Source organism: Musa acuminata, chromosome BXJ1-6 (genome assembly GCF_036884655.1).
Source record: "Musa acuminata AAA Group cultivar baxijiao chromosome BXJ1-6, Cavendish_Baxijiao_AAA, whole genome shotgun sequence".
NCBI lineage: Eukaryota > Viridiplantae > Streptophyta > Magnoliopsida > Zingiberales > Musaceae > Musa > Musa acuminata.
The window spans coordinates 5,883,994-5,899,620 of record NC_088332.1 but is presented as its reverse complement, the minus strand read 5'-3'; the positions used below and the strand labels follow the sequence as shown (position 1 = coordinate 5,899,620).

Genomic DNA, 15,627 nt, shown 5'->3' with positions numbered 1-15,627 from the left:
TTGTCCACAAAATAGGAATATCCATTGCGTGATTCCAAAGACTAACTCCTCCAGTAAGCCAGCTTGATCTCTGTCAAGAAATGGATGTGACTCTGAGAAGAAGCTCATCTCAATGATGCAGATTACGCATGAACGGCTTTCTGTTCTCTCTCTTTCCTGGTGTGTGTGGATCATGTGAATGATTCAGTTTTGAACAACTTCTACATAAAGAAGAACCACGTCTGGTTAATAAATGGACATGAAAAAGGTGACAACAAATCAAGTGATCGTATTACCACGGCATTCAATAACAAGCAAAGAAGCTGATTCCGGAAATTTCTGGGCTAGAAAGATGGGGAGATTCAACTAAAAGCTCTTGCATCATATGACTTGTCCCGTGAGCAGTTCGAAAGAGCATCCACACAATGCAACCCTCTGCTCTTTCTCTCTCTGACTTTTGCCGTCCTGAACCTTCATGAACAAAATCCAACCATTTTGTGGCCCCCGTCATTCTACATCAAAAATCTTCTGCATCATCGAGGGTCCTGGAAATACTTATCTGCTTTCTGAACCAACTCACACCATTGTGGATTGAGAAGAACCTAAGCTGACCCACAAGGTAAGCTCCAGTTGAATAAACCTCTTCTTCACATCCCAAGTACAAGACTTGCAATTCAACCATTCCATTTGTGGCTCCTGTAGCTTTTAAATCTTACCTGATGGTCCGACAAAGAAGTCCTCTTCCTGCCACTTGTCCTGCAAGTTACTATCCAAAATGAAAGGTTTACATTAGGTTGATCAATATCCACTCAAATTCACAAACCAACTTTGAGAAAATAACATATAGAAATCTAAAACAACTGTTTAGAGAAAACCAGTTGAAACCTACTACAGTGTCCTCTATGCAATGAAAGCATTCGATCAGGAGGCAAATCTAATCAACCACTTATTGGACCACATTCTTCAACCATAAGGTGCACAACTAATCAGGGTTCAATTAAATGCCTGAAGTAATTGAATCATATAGACTTCTCTCAAGATCCTGAGAAAGAGTCAAGACATCATTTATAGCTGGCTTCTTTAGACTGGTCTTTGTGTCCAACGTTACGGTCCTTGGAGCTAAGTATCAACTAGTCAAAATGAGTCACACACACATGTTCAGTTAGAAAATCATTTCACTTGTGGTCCTAGCACAATTTGGAATCCTAATTATACTCGAACACACATAATTAAAACCTAATCCCAACACACATTAATCTGTTTCATCCATTTGCTATTGCCAGTCGTATGAGGAATTATTCCACTACTAATCCTAGCACTATTCGGAATCCTAATAATACTTGAATTCTAAAGTCAGATCCTATTTGTATATCCACGTGAAACTCTACACGCTTGCAATGGTCAGTGGTCTATATTGGTGTCTAGTGGTTGATGTCCTCCATGGTCTAGACCAACCGAGTTCCATTTATTTTCTTTATAGAACAGTCCTCTGTTTTATTTTGCCCATTATCTGGGACCCAAAGAAAAACTTTTAGACCGTCAACTCCGTGTTGCCTCTGCATATAAATCAACCCACTACTCCTCACCATACACGGTTAGCTTCACATACCGTCCCAAAGAAAGCATGGACCTCTTTTGTGCAGCAAAGTCCTACTTCCAGCCCTTCTGCTATGATGGCTTCCAGGAGAGCAGCAGCAGCAGCTACAGCTTCTCCAGCGACCTCCTGCCATCTCTGGGAGCAAACATTAACCAATCAGTCAAGCTAAGAAAGTTCATAATATCACCTTATAATCCTCGGTACAGGTGAAGTTTCCACTGCACGTCCGACTTTTCTTTCTTCCATGCATATATAGGATAAACTTTGCTGATCTACCTGTTACATGTTCTCTCCTCAGAGCATGGCAGATATTCCTGATCCCCCTGGTTATTTATTCAGCATGGATCTGCCCATATGAACTTGCGTTTCTGAGACACTACCCAGCCAAACTTCTCTGGGTTGAGAACATCCTGAATAGCTTTTTTGCAGTAGATATTATACTCACCTTCTTTGTTGCCTATCTTGATCGTAAATCATATCTCCTGACTGATGATCCAAAGAAAATTGCAGCCAGGTTAGTAAGCTATTTATACTTATTTATTTCTCCTTCAGAAGCATATAATTCATTGGGATCCTTATCATGCAGATATCTATCCTCCTGGTTCATCTTCGACATCTTATCCACGGCTCCATTTCAACTAATCAGCTTTCTCTCTGATAGCAGTGTGAATGGCCTTGGTTTTAAGATACTCAATATGCTCAGACTATGGCGGCTACGTCGAATCAGTTCATTCTTCTCCAGGTCTGCAATGCTTTCGGTATCTTCAGAATAGGATGAACAGTGAAAACGGATGATCATTATATTGCTTTCTTTCAATAGGCTTGAGAAGGATATCAGATTCAACTATTTCTGGACTCGATGCACAAAGCTCATCTTAGTAAGTTCATCTGTATTCTTCTCTTCCTTTCCATGTCCAAACAACAATGGTGGGTAAATAATGTATCTGCAACTTCTTCGTCTGGCTTCAGGTTACTCTCTTTGCTGTGCACTGTGCTGGATGCTTCAATTATCTAATCGCTGACCGGTACCCGAATCCAGAGAGAACATCAATAGGAGCAGTAATGCCCAACTTCAAATCAGAAAGCTTGTGGACCAGATATGTCACTGCAATTTACTGGTCCATTACAACACTGACAACAACTGGTTATGGAGACATCCATGCTGAGAACTCGACAGAAATGCTGTTCTACATCTTCTACATGCTGTTTAATTTGGCATTGACAGCTTACCTCATAGGAAACATGACGAACCTCGTTGTTCATGGAACCAACCGCACCCGAAACTTCGTACGTGTTGCTCTTCTTTCCGTTTCTGGTTTCTAATGTCATGTTACCTGATAGGAGATAGGAAGGTACAAAGATAAGTTCATTTCTCTACTAGCAGCTTCTATTCGTTAGGCGAAGATCATCAAGTGTCAATAAGTTACGTGATTCTTAATTTAACTTCAATTTTTGCTGTTGTTCTACCTGCAGGAATGTCAATAAATTAACTATTTGCAGTAGGTAACAGAGAATTCAATATTGTATTTGAATGTTCAGCCAAGTATATTACTTTGTATGAAACAAGGTCAGACATGAAATCGATTGAACCATATATAGGTCAACAAAAAGGTGTTACCTGAATCAGAAAGAATGCTAGGCAAAAGTTAGATTAGAGAAGCTCTAAGGATAAATGCGTAGGTTTCCTTAAGAGGTAATTGCTGTCTTTTGTCATCTGCTTCTGACGATCATTTGATGCAACAGAGGGACACAATCCAAGCTGCTTCTGAGTTTGCTGCAAGAAATCATTTGTCCCAGAACATAAGGTGTCAAATGCTCTCTCACATATGCTTAAGATTCAAAACAGAGGGGCTAAAACAGCAAGAAACCTTGAATAGTCTCCCCAAGGGTGTTCGTACAAGTATAGCATGTTATTTGTTCTATCCAATTGTACAACAAGTCTACCTCTTCCATGGAGTTTCACGCAACTTCCTTTATCAACTGGTATGCAACTTGCCTCCAGTGACATAAACATCTTGACCATATTGTAGATATTTATACTATTTTCTTGTATGAAATAGGTGACAGAGATGCAGGCTGAGTATTTTCCACCAAGGGAAGATGTTATCCTGCACAAAGAGACACCAACAGATCTCTACATATTGGTAACAGGAGCAGTGGTAAGCAAAGATTTCGTTGCTTCATGAACTAATCATGGTGCTCATGTCATGTTATTTACAGTAATAAGCAATATGCTGATCCAATTGCTAACTTGACTTAACAGGATTTGAGATCGAATATTCATGGGAATGAGCAAGTATGTTACTATGTTTCTTTACTAATTCGTTCTTTTTCCTTTTTAGCCAAAAGTATACATAACAAAAGCATGTCTCTAAATATGATGCATCTGTGTCAACAGATTCATAAAAGGGTTGCCGCAGGGGAAGTATTTGGGGAGATAGGTGTTCTATGTCACACGCCACAACCATATACTGCACGCACTGTTGAACTCTCGCAAATTCTAAGGCTGAGCAGCAGCACGTTCATGAACATGATCCAGGAAAATGCAGGAGATGGAATCATCATTATGAACAATCTTTTGCAGGTATTATTTGGACTCTACATCCTAAACATGCCTCATCTAACAGAAATGGTAGCTCATGCTTCTGATACCATTTTGCAGAAGCTGAAACTAGAACAAAGCCCATCTGCTGGAGTAGAAGAGAGCAGTCATTTGCTCAAAGAGATGTTAAAAGGAGAAAATTGGAGCTTCTCTTCTTGCTACCAGGACTACAAACTCCAAGAACAACCATCGTGGGAATCAATGGAAGGAAGAAACAACCCATGCACAGTATCAGGGAATGATAGATGGGACACATCATATGATTTGTATGGGACTGATGTAAATTTAACCCATACACACATACATGCAGCACTGCGTAGGTGTGACAAAATGGGAAACAGCAAAATTGTCGAACTGGATCAGGAAGCAAACAGGGATGGACTAGACGTCAGTGATCGGACACCAATGGATTTGGCAGAGAATGCCGAAAATAATAATATCTGCAAATTGTCATTTAGATACAACAACGGAATGTCCATGACAGAGGATCAACTGTTCGCAAACATCAATAACACAAACAGTGCAATTGAAAGCTATGAAGAGCAGAGCCAGATATGTATGCACTCAAAGATACCTTACAAAATGAAGAATGCATCTTCAAGGAGTGGTTGTAGTTCAGTTGATACGGATACAAGACAAACCGTCAGCAAAAGAGTCGTCATTCATATGCATAAAACAAAGTCGAGAAGTTCAAGAGAACTTATGGGGAAACTCATCAACTTACCTGATTCTCTTGAGGAGCTCTTCAAAATCACTAGTAAGTATTCCTTAACTTAGCTAAGATATGCAATGCAAAACCTGAAAGTTTGACATTAAGTATTTCTTTCTAATTTAAAGCTACTACAGATCAGAAGATAGCAGAAATTATTCATACCTTGAATAGGGGATTAACTATTGCATGTGAACTAAGATCATTCATTGTCATCTAAAATTAATTTCGTATAAGTGCAGGCCAGAAGTTCAACGTTGATCAACCTACAATGGTCGTCAATCAAGATGACGCGGAAATAGATGAAATTGCAGTTATTCGAGACGGGGACCATTTATTTCTCCTATAGCAGGTTGATGATGTCTACACAAGTAACATAACATGATCTCCAAATTTTCTGTCACCAATTTTAGCACTAACCTTAACATATACAACCTCAAGTAGACCTCATTTGTGCCAAGAGAAGGTCAAAAACCATTAAGCAAAATCTTTCTTCCAGTCCCTAATTGTATATGGTGCCAGAAGTTGCAAGCTGCAGAAATAATCAGCTGAGAATGGCACTTTATGCAGAATACAATTTTATTCTTTGATATTTTTTTTATTTTATTTTATTTTATTTGTATTGTTGAGCACAACTTATACAAAGGAAGAAGTTTATTATCTCCAAACAAAGGGATACAGATGGTCCAGTGTTTACCCCTACATGGAAGTCTCTATATCAGCTCTTCTACCTACTTCAAGGTTGCATCCATTATGGTCACTGAATCTGTAAATCTGTTGTATGAGAATGCTAAGAACAAGTTCAGACCAAAAAAGGAGAGTAAAGGACTAACAATGATCAATAACACAGGAATAAAACTACAATGCCTACATTGTGATGTATTTACCCATTAATGTTAAGATTGAAATAAGATGCAGTAACAATCAGATTAAGGGATTGGATATTTTGGTCCAACAGCAGCGCTGACCTCTAGAACGGATCGAGTTCTCAAAATAAAGGGCGAAACATGACCTAATCTCAAATCATTTATATCGCAGGAGCAGAAATCTTCCGAAACGACGCACAAAGCATATAAAATGATGATAGAGGAGAACCTCAAGAGGAGATCAGCGGCGCGATCTGGGACAAGATATCGATATAGGAGACAACCGCGAGGTATTCGATCCGTAAAAGAGAAGAAACAGAGAAAGAGGGGACGATCGGAGACGACGATTTGGCGCTCTCGCGCCCGCTTAATTTGAATTCACCGATAACGGCCACTGTAACGTTTGCAACGGCAATTATAACGGTTTGATCATGTTAATATCACATCAATGTTGGTGCCGTTATTACCTTTAAAAAATCAATTAAAAATTATATATAAACCAATTAAAACCTAATTAAATTATTTTTTCTTATATTTTTTTTATTTTGTGCAAAGAATTTATGGGGTTTCCAAGTACTCATCATCCTGTCTTTTGACCTAGATGAAGTGTGATCCGAGAGTCAAAGTAAAATGATTATGTTCGGGACTATTGAACAATTTGATCGAAAGAGAAATTATTTCGTAGTCGTAAAAGATTTGATCGTTTTAATCCTACTTTAGAGAATTCTTAAAACTTCCATATTAAAGGTGTGTCGATACTCATTTGACAATCAAATTAGTGTTTGCTCGATACTACGAGGAAAAACCAAAAAAGTAAAAAGCTTGAGAGTTCATAATTAACTTAGAAAAGTTTAGAATAAAAACATATCGCTTGTTTATAACTGCTCTCAGCCATAAAAGATTAAATATTTTAATACAAAAATATTCCAATTAAGTCATATAATTAGCATGTTTATATATTGGGACTGATTAGTATCTATGTGTGATAAAATGAATATGATCTGTCAAATAACATATGACTCATTTGCATGTGTTCTTACTACTCTAACATGGATTGATTTGCCATTCATTCCGCAGTGAACTCCAAGAACTATTTTAAGCATAACAAATAGATCTGTCAGATTAACATGCAACAATGATCATTTCTCAAGAAAATAAAGAATCTTGCACGCACTTCAAAGAAGATGCAAAAGCTGTCTCTGTCCCTCGTAGGGAGGAACTTAATTCTGCTGGCTGGAATGGCCAACCTCCAGTCTGTCACCATGCAACTCCAAACAAAAGTTTCTCTGGCACCAAAAAGGAGTTAACGTAGCCAAAACCCACCGCCCTCTTCCTCTTCCGGGGCTACAGCTTTAAACTAACAACACTCCGACCTCCTCCTGCACTTGGCATCTGAAATGTGTCTCCCTCATATTGCCCTCCGAAGAAGTAGAATGCTTGGGGAGTGGGTTAGTCTCGTATTGTCATGCATTTATGATCATATAATGGATTATTTTTTGTGGTGCTGCCAAGGAAATACGTTCCGAATTCATCTAGATTTTATCTTGCAGTTCATATTGGATCAACATAGAAGACAACAATGGAGAAAAGAGAAGAGGAAAAGCTTTGCTAATTTGAGAGAGAGAGAGAGAGAGAGGGGGGTATAAGTAACACAACAAATGCCAACCGAAGGCTTCGTGTGTGATGTGAGAAAGGTTGTTGACCCCATGGGACGTGTGTACCTGACAACCCCTCTCCTATTCCAATCCAAAATCCTCTGCCTCTCCCTGCTCTACCTCCTCACCACCCTCCCCCTCGCCCTCTACGTCGCCTTCTCCCAGACCGGCTGCCTCTTCCGCACCCCTCCGCCCATCCCCAAGCCGCGCCTCTTTGCCTACCCGCCCTCCTACGGCGAGCACAAGTACGCCCTCCCCACCACCCGATCCGCGTGCTCCTCCCCTGTTCCCTTCTCCGGTCCGTTAGGGTCTTTTCGAGATGAATTATCCGGTTTCTACATCCAAGATTCGATTTTAAACCCTTTCCCTTGATCCGTGGTGCAGAGTATGGGACGGTGCTGCAGGAGATTCGCGATCTCTGCCAGAACTCTTCCGCCACGGCCGCCTCACCTCGTTCCCCTGTTCTGCGGTATTTTCAGGGTAAAGGCGACAGCTTTGCGGGAAATTTCTCCGCAAAGAAGAGGATGTCTTTCTTCAACCATACCAACGGCGATCGGGTGGAGGTCCCGTGTGGATTCCTTCGGGAATTCCCCATCAGAGAATCTGGTCTGTTCCTTCTGAACACATCTACAAGATCAAAGAATAATCCATGTTTTTGTTATGATTTGATGCCGTTGAATGTGGAATTTGGATATTCCTAGATTGGATCAGCAATTAATCGAATAATTCGCCCAAAAAAATCGTTTCTTGACGTGTAATTTGCTCGATCCTTGATCCTTATTTCCCATTTCTTGGAGAAATGCAGTTAGAAAGCCATTACCGACCGATGAATACCGAGAATTCTGTGGGTGTCAAAAAGGTTTCATTGCGTTGAAGATACGCTACCTTGTCATCATGACGAAGAACATCCTTTTCCCTTTCATCTTTTCCATCGATATATTCATGTACGAATCGATCTTTTCTGTTCTGTTCCTACGTTTGACATGGCAACATTGCTGTGCTTTCGAATCCAGACAGGTCGGCGATGGAGAAATGCGACGGCGTGGTCGTAGCATCGGCGATCTTCGGCGACCACGACAAGATCCGCCAGCCCAAAGGCTTAGGAGCTCAAACATTGGAAACTGTTTGCTTCTTCATGTTCGTTGATGATGCAACTCTCCGAGGTCTCGCGGCCCACAACATCCTCACCAACATCAACGGGGAAGTGGACATGATAGGAGCATGGAGAATCGTGAGTGTCTCGGTCAGCGAATTGCCCTATGACAACGCTGCCATGAACGGGGTGATTCCCAAGCATTTAGTGCACAGGCTCTTCCCCAACTCCATGTTCAGCGTGTGGTTGGACGCGAAGCTGCAGCTCACGGTGGATCCTTTGCTGCTGATTCATTCTCTTGTTGTCTCAAAGGACGCAGACATGGCGATTTCGAAGCACCCGTCTAACGTCCACACCATGGAGGAGGCGATGGCGACTGCGAGGTGGAAGAAATGGGCAGACGTCAAGTCTTTGAGGGTGCAAATGGAGACCTACTGCGAGATGGGGCTGCAGCCATGGTCGCCTAGAAAGCATCCCTACACAACAGGTGCTCATTGCCCAAATCTTGGCATCTTGATCTCATCTTCCTGCAGAAGAGACATCCAATTGATGTTTATGCAAACAATGCACCAACCAGAGGACGTCTTGAGTGCAGGACTGATGTCTCTCTTCCTGATTCATCCCTGTTTCCATGCACTGACAAGGAGGTGTGTCATTTATGTCATGATCCAGATGTTCCGGATACTGCACTCATAATAAGGAGGCATGGACTTAAGAGCAACCTCTTCTCCTGCCTACTGTTCAACGAGCTGGAGGCCTTCAACCCCAGGGATCAGCTGGCGTTCGCCTACGTGAGAGACTTCATGATCCCCAAGATCGACATCAACATGTTCGAATCGGAGGTGTTCGAGCACATAGCCATGGAGTACAGGCACAACCTCAAGCGCCACGACGCCGGTGCGCCGGCGTCGACGATCAAGAAAGCCTCCTCGCGAGACATAAAGGGTAGCAGTTGCGAGGCCTACCTCTTAAAGATGTGGGGAGAATCCAACGACTAAAGAACACACACACATGAAACCTGCGCTGTGGGATATGGCAGAGTTGATTGCTTCGGACTGTACATAATTCTTGTACATAACTGGGGGAGGCCTGATTTGTTGTATGTGTTGAATCCATCTACAATTAGCGATTTCTGCATAGAGTCGATTGGTTAGATTCTTTTCTTAGCAGCTTCGTCAAAGACTACATTTGATGAAGTCTCAAAATCAATCCATGTATGTATGATAACTGATATGATGACATACATAATTGTTCCATCAGCTAAATAAGGATATGAATGACATGGTCATTTTGACAGCGTATACGATTCTTAAGAAGCAAATATTATTTATTGGATTATTTCGACAGTTTGAGATAAGAAGAAGAAGAAGAAGAAGAAGAAGAAGAAGAAGAAGAAGAAGAAGAAGAAGAAGAAGAGAAGTTTGGCATCAGAGGCTCCAATTTGCTGTCACCGGCGACTCGCATAACTTCATACCACAAGACTACTATTAAGTAAGCGGCAGCAGAGGAGGCAGAATGTGTTCATTCTAGGGCGGCAGAGACATTCGTGAGTCTGGTGTTTGGCGAATCATCTCGTTGGTAGTTGTACCTCCTTGCTGAGCGTGCCGAGTCCCTAGTTGGCGGCGGTTCCTCCTTGTTTAGATTGCTGAGCCCCCTGGTTGGCAGCAGTTCCTTCTTGCTTAGTTTGTTGAGTCCCCACTTGCTGAGTTCCTCCTTGTTGAGCTTGCTGAGTCCCATGGTTGGTAGCAGTTCCTTCTTGCTTAGGTTGTTGAGTCCCCACTTGCTGAGTTCCTCCTTGTTGAGCTTGCTGAGTTCCCGGGTGGGAAATCTCATCTACTTATCATGCTCTTGCAAGATGGTACTCCGATCAAGGATGTCAATCTTAGACTGATGTAATGTAAAAAGTTTACGAGTTCGTAAATGAGTCGGCCAATTGATCAGTCGTATGAACATGAGAAACACGAAGCTGACGACGGACAACTTGATCCCGTACAAAGTGGAAGTCGATAGCAATATGTTTCATGTGGGAGTGGAAGACCGGATTAGCGCACAGATAGGTAGCTCCAATATTATCATAATATATTGTAGGGGTGGAATCGATGTTGAGTTCCTGGAGTAGATTCGTGTTCCAATTGAGTTCTGCAGTGGTAGCGGCAATGACACGGTATTCAGCTTCAGTTGTAGACTGGGAGACTGTCTTTTGCTTCTTAGAACTCCAACTGATTGGATGAGCACCAAGGAAGATAATATACCCGATGTGGATGTTCTATCATCAAGGTTACCTGCCCAATCAGCATCGGCAAAGGCATGAAGACGAAGTGGAGAGTTTTTACGAATAAAGAGTCCATGATTTAGGGTCCCTTTAAGATATCGTAGAAGTCTCTTGACCGCAGACCAGTGTAGAGTAGATGGTTGCTGTATAAACTGTGATAATTTGTTGACAGCAAATGAGATGTCTGGACGCGTGAGAGCTAAGTATTGTAAAGAGCCAACAACTTGGCGGTATTGAGTGGGTTCCGTAGTAGGACTTTCATCCAATAATTTGAGAGAACCACTAGTAGAGATTGGGATTGTAACTACATTTGCATCTTGCATGTTTATCTTTAATAATAAATCTTGAATGTACTTGCGTTGTGATAAAAGGAGACCGGAAGAAATATCAAAAGATAAGATTGGAGTAGGACCCCAAACATCAGTATATATAATTTCAAAAGGTTTAGAGGAGGAAATAGAAGATGAGCCAAAAGGCTGCCGATGACTCTTATTACTAAGACAAGCATCACAATGCATCATAGAATTAATGGACTTAAAAAGAGGAAGAGAGTGACGAGATAATAACTTCCGCTGAATAAAAGACGAGGGATGACCAAGCCGACGATGCCACACATCAACTGGAGCCGCAACAGAAGAATGAACAATGGGCTGGGTTATTCGAGAGGTTGACAGCTATTCGTAAATGTTGTCTTTATTCGGGCCTTGGACCAATGATGCCCCCGTACTCAAGTCCTTAACAAGAAATGAATCAGGAAAGAATTCAATGGAAGTATTGTTATGTTTGCAAAATTGAGAAACAGAAATGAGGTTGCGTGTAATATGAGGGGCGCATAAAACATCATCGAGGGTAAATGTATTAGAGCCAGAATTAAGCATTGTGGAACCAGTATGAGTTATAGGAAGTCCTTTACCATCACCGATGATGATATCTTCATCGCCGCCATAGGGATTGTGAAGAGACAAATTCTGAAGATCAGCGATGATGTGATGAGAGGCACCAGAGTCGACAATCCAGTTGGACTGGCTAGGTGTCGGAGAAGTTAGGAGATTTGCCTGAGGCCAGTGTGACGAAGAAGGGAGGTGGGGACAAGACCGGCAAACTTTAGCGGAGTGGCCGACTTTGTCACACAGTTGGCAAACGACCCGTCTTTGATGGCTCGGTAGGGCAGGACGCCAAGACGGATGATGGCTGAAGTTGTCACTTTGCGAGAAGTGATGACTAGGAGGATAGGAGGGGTGTTGCATGGAACTCACAGAATCAAGAGGCGCATTAGTCAAACCTTCGGTGATGTTCGGCAAGTACCGAGTGCTCTTCCGTTTAGACTTGTGACTGACTTGAGCTGTGACAGTTGATCCAGGCAGTTTGTCCGCACGCTTCAAGTACATCTCGTAGTTAGTCAACTTATCATAGAGATCTTCAAAAGAGACTGGCGAGTCGCGTGCCCGAATTGCAGCAGCTAATTCCTTGTAGTCGGTGTCGAAACCATTGAGGGTATGAATGACAACCTCTTCGTCACATAGGGAATGACCTATCAAAGTCAAGTCATCAATGATAACCTTGATATGTTGTAGATAATCAGAGATAGTACTTTCCTCTTATTTTGTCACCATAAGCTTGGATAGAAGACTGAGCTTGCGAGTACGTGAATGATTTGCTAAGGTGGTTTGCAGTGTAGACCATGCATCGGCAGCTATCACACATGAAGATATCAAGGGAGAAACAGATCCAGCAACTGAAGCTTAAATAGCTTGGAGGATGAGACGATCTTAACGTAGCCACAATTTGTGAGCTGTATTGGGTACTGGACTGGGATCGCCAGGAATGTTGAGCATGGCCGGAGGACAACTGAAAGAGCCATCAATGTAACCTAACAAGTCGTATCCAAATAAAAGATTAGAAAATTGAGCTCGCCAGGACGCATAGTTGCCACCCTTTGATAACTTAAAGGGGATCAGCGTGGCAGCATTGATGGAGATAAGCCCTATAGAAGAACAAGAAGTGGGAGTCCCTACAGGAACTGAAACATCAGAAGAAGTGAACGAAGACTGCTGGCCGGGAAGTGGCTGCGATAGTGAAGGAGGAAGACGCGGCAGCCGTCGTTAAGCAAGGAAGACTGAGCGAGGAAGACACCACCGTTCGCCGTTCACCGCTATTAAGGAGGCAGTGAGAGAATGTTTTCCTCCTTGCGTGATGGCGACGGAGAGTGTATGCTATAGGCAACAAATAGGAGAGGGAGCAAGGCCGGCGAAGAAAAGCAAGACCGACGATGAAGGAAGAGAAGGAGTGGATGAGCAAAGCCAAGACGTTGCTCGTTAGCACTGGCTCTGAATCTGTCTTGTGATTCTTCAATGACTCCGCTTGTGTGGTCGCATACCATGTTAAAAAATAAATAGATAAATAAGTTGTAGAAGAAGTTGATTATTATTAATATATCCCGAGAATTTTCCTCATATTAGAGGATTTCCCTCAACAGAGTAGAGAGGAGGATTTCCTAAAACAGTCAGGGAAATCTCATCTACTTATCAAGTAGCGGTTCCTTCTTGCTTAGGTTGTCGAGTCCCCACTTGCGGAGTTCCTCCTTGAGTTTGCTGAGTCCCCTGATCGGTAGCGGTTCCTTCTTGCTTAGGTTGTCGAGTCCCCACTTGCGGAGTTCCTCCTTGAGTTTGCTGAGTCCCCTGATCGGTAGCGGTTCCTCCTTGCGGAGCTTGTGGTGTCGCCTTGGCCTGGTCGACCGCTGTTCCTCCTGGCTGAACTTGTTGAGTCCCTTGATTGCCCTTGCTGGCAACTGTTGTTGTTGAATGAGCATCCTTAATCTCTTTCTTGATGTTGTTTACGATCGTCATGAACTGGTCGAACTCAGGCACTATAAAATGAACTGTTGATCCGTCCTTGTAGAACTTTTGCCGGTTGTAGTTCTTCTGGATCTCTTTAAACGTCTCGTAGCATTCTTTAGCACGATACATTTTGCCCATCAAGGCGAAGATTGCCGCCTACGTGCGACAAACCGCTTCTTGTCAGATTAATGTCAACCTTCTTTGGGATATAGGCAATCTCTCACCCACCTTATAGAGAGGAACTCGGGGATCCGCAGCCGAAGTTTCCTCGCCACAGAGGGTCGTGTAACCTAAAGCTTTTACATAGTCGCCCTTGCAAATATGACAGAACAAAGTTGGCTCAAAGATATCTTTCAAAAAGATCAATAAATGATGCTGTAATGACAACATTAATATGCTTCATGTTCAGAATCATCGTTGATTTTATGTCGTGTGGATGAAAGATAGACCAGCAATCTAAGCAATGGATCGTAAAAGAGTGCGAGATGATTGCACCTCGTATATCAGCATTTCCACCAACAACATCTCAATCTCGTGCATCTCCTCCTTGTTGTTTGCGCTCTTCTCCAAAGCTGCCTCCAATATTTTGATCGCTTCCTTCTCCCTTCCGCTCATTTCAAGACTTGCTGCGAGCACCTGCCATGGACGCTCAAACGGCTCAAGAACGTTCGAAGGACAGCAACCTGGCCATCAAACACTCGAGGCGAGCGTGCGAGAGAGAGAGAGAGGGTGTGCGTAGTCTATTTACGTTTAGTTTACTGTAGTCCTTTCGCTCGTTGGTGAGTTCCGCGCTCAAGTCGTTCACAGCTTTGTTCAGCTTCGTGCTGTCGAGGCGCGCCTCGTGAGCGTGCATGATCCTTTGCATCGCGTTCTCGCCGCCGTACAGCATCCCGAACGACACCGACCGGTACAACACAGGGGTAACAGGGGTCGGCGGGGACTGCTGCGGGGCCTCGGGAATCGTGGCGGCGGCCGCAGTGCTCGACGCCGTCAGTTTACTCTTCTTATGCTTGTAAGCCAACACGAGGCACACGGACGCGAAGACGAGCGTCCCGGCGCCAGGGCTGGCCAGGACATGAAGGCATGCCCCGCCGACGTGCCTGGCCACGGAAGCCAAAGACCGGGGAGCCTCTGCGCTTGCCTTCTCGCCTCGGGGAAGCTGGTCGACGTGTCCTATCGGTACGTAAGTATTGCTCTTGTCGTTCATGGCCGCAGTAAGAGAAGACATAAGGAGATAGCCCACAAAGATTGGAGTGGAGCCGAGCCGCCATTCATAAACAAACAAGATTGATCTCTTGCTTAGCGAAACAGAAAAGCGGCGGCGTCTTATGATTGACGAGGAACGAGGCTGTGTGCGAAAGCAACGCATCAGTTCTTTCTTTCTATTTGGAGAGACAGAGAGAGAGAGAGACATAAGATCTCCATGAAAGCTTCAGAAGTTAGCATGGTGTGAAGTCTAGCCGTGATGTGATTCTTGGGTGCATCTCAGCAGCAAGAATCCTGCCAAAACTCCTCTTGCAGAACTTGGCCTAACTCAAGTTTGTGGCCTAAGTATATTGCTACTTGAGCACTACATGAGCAGGAAGAATCCAAGCAAATCCCATTGCATTATATGGTTCAGCGCTCTTAGATCCTGTCCGATGGGCTGGATTGCTTGGGCCCATAAGATTGGGCCTCTTGGGCTGGACTATAAAGTTAACCTTACTCCGACCCCACAAGCTTACGTTAACAATAATGATGATGATGATGTCTAACAAGATCAAAGGATCTAATACCATCTTCGCTATATATATATATATATATATATATATATATATATATATATATATATATATATATATATACCATATTATTCTATATTATTATTTAAATAATAAATTTTACATCGAAGAAATTCATTTGGAGGACTCTCAAATGTGAATGTGGAATAACGAAGTAGAAAACAACATTAATGATCGATAAAGAAATCCCATCTCAATCCATCCCTACTATGCAGGCCATCATCAAAGAAGCAAGA

At 42.9% G+C, this 15,627-nt stretch overlaps 3 protein-coding genes across 4 annotated transcripts; 2 read left to right on the top strand and 1 right to left on the bottom strand.

Moving 5' to 3' along the window:
• Positions 1-1,587: 1,587 nt before the first annotated feature.
• LOC103987048 (potassium channel KAT3) lies at positions 1,588-5,589 on the top strand. Of its 2 annotated transcripts, none has more exons than XM_018827213.2 (11): positions 1,588-1,782; positions 1,875-2,090; positions 2,241-2,318; positions 2,397-2,454; positions 2,546-2,863; positions 3,320-3,559; positions 3,637-3,735; positions 3,840-3,872; positions 3,975-4,160; positions 4,239-4,935; positions 5,130-5,589. In XM_018827213.2, exons 1-11 carry the CDS (start codon positions 1,604-1,606, stop codon positions 5,234-5,236), a joined length of 2,211 nt encoding a protein of 736 aa, XP_018682758.2. In that variant the 5' UTR covers positions 1,588-1,603; the 3' UTR covers positions 5,237-5,589. The 2 variants fall into 2 exon arrangements, with proteins under 2 accessions (XP_018682758.2, XP_009403508.2); XM_009405233.3 differs by having other exon boundaries at positions 2,163-2,318.
• A 1,827-nt stretch (positions 5,590-7,416) lies between these two features.
• LOC135675840 (alkaline ceramidase TOD1-like) lies at positions 7,417-9,797 on the top strand. Its single transcript, XM_065186417.1, has 4 exons — positions 7,417-7,706; positions 7,793-8,014; positions 8,422-8,988; positions 9,174-9,797. The coding sequence occupies exons 1-4, from the start codon at positions 7,460-7,462 to the stop codon at positions 9,497-9,499; spliced, it is 1,362 nt and encodes a 453-aa protein (XP_065042489.1). The 5' UTR covers positions 7,417-7,459; the 3' UTR covers positions 9,500-9,797.
• A 3,416-nt stretch (positions 9,798-13,213) lies between these two features.
• Positions 13,214-14,845, bottom strand: LOC135675841 (uncharacterized). Its single transcript, XM_065186419.1, has 4 exons — positions 14,359-14,845; positions 14,106-14,246; positions 13,839-13,922; positions 13,214-13,766 (listed from the first exon to the last, which is right to left on the bottom strand). Exons 1-4 carry the CDS (start codon positions 14,836-14,838, stop codon positions 13,299-13,301), a joined length of 1,173 nt encoding a protein of 390 aa, XP_065042491.1. The 5' UTR covers positions 14,839-14,845; the 3' UTR covers positions 13,214-13,298.
• Between the last annotated feature and the right edge of the window lie 782 nt (positions 14,846-15,627).

What these genes read in the sequence shown, in the direction of transcription:
- LOC103987048 (XM_009405233.3), top strand. Translation starts at nt 1,604, where the DNA reads ATGGACCTCTTTTGTGCAGCAAAGTCCTACTTCCAGCCCTTCTGCTAT. An exon ending in TTATGAACAATCTTTTGCAG is followed by an intron (nt 4,161 to 4,238) that starts GTATTATTTGGA and finishes ACCATTTTGCAG; the next exon opens with AAGCTGAAACTAGAACAAAG. An exon ending in GGAGCTCTTCAAAATCACTA is followed by an intron (nt 4,936 to 5,129) that starts GTAAGTATTCCT and finishes GTATAAGTGCAG; the next exon opens with GCCAGAAGTTCAACGTTGAT.
- LOC135675840 (XM_065186417.1), top strand. Translation starts at nt 7,460, where the DNA reads ATGGGACGTGTGTACCTGACAACCCCTCTCCTATTCCAATCCAAAATC. An exon ending in CTCCCCTGTTCCCTTCTCCG is followed by an intron (nt 7,707 to 7,792) that starts GTCCGTTAGGGT and finishes TCCGTGGTGCAG; the next exon opens with AGTATGGGACGGTGCTGCAG. An exon ending in ATTCCCCATCAGAGAATCTG is followed by an intron (nt 8,015 to 8,421) that starts GTCTGTTCCTTC and finishes TTTCGAATCCAG; the next exon opens with ACAGGTCGGCGATGGAGAAA.
- LOC135675841 (XM_065186419.1), bottom strand. Translation starts at nt 14,838, where the DNA reads ATGTCTTCTCTTACTGCGGCCATGAACGACAAGAGCAATACTTACGTA. An exon ending in TGGAAATGCTGATATACGAG is followed by an intron (nt 13,923 to 14,105) that starts GTGCAATCATCT and finishes CATATTTGCAAG; the next exon opens with GGCGACTATGTAAAAGCTTT. An exon ending in CCCGAGTTCCTCTCTATAAG is followed by an intron (nt 13,767 to 13,838) that starts GTGGGTGAGAGA and finishes TGTCGCACGTAG; the next exon opens with GCGGCAATCTTCGCCTTGAT.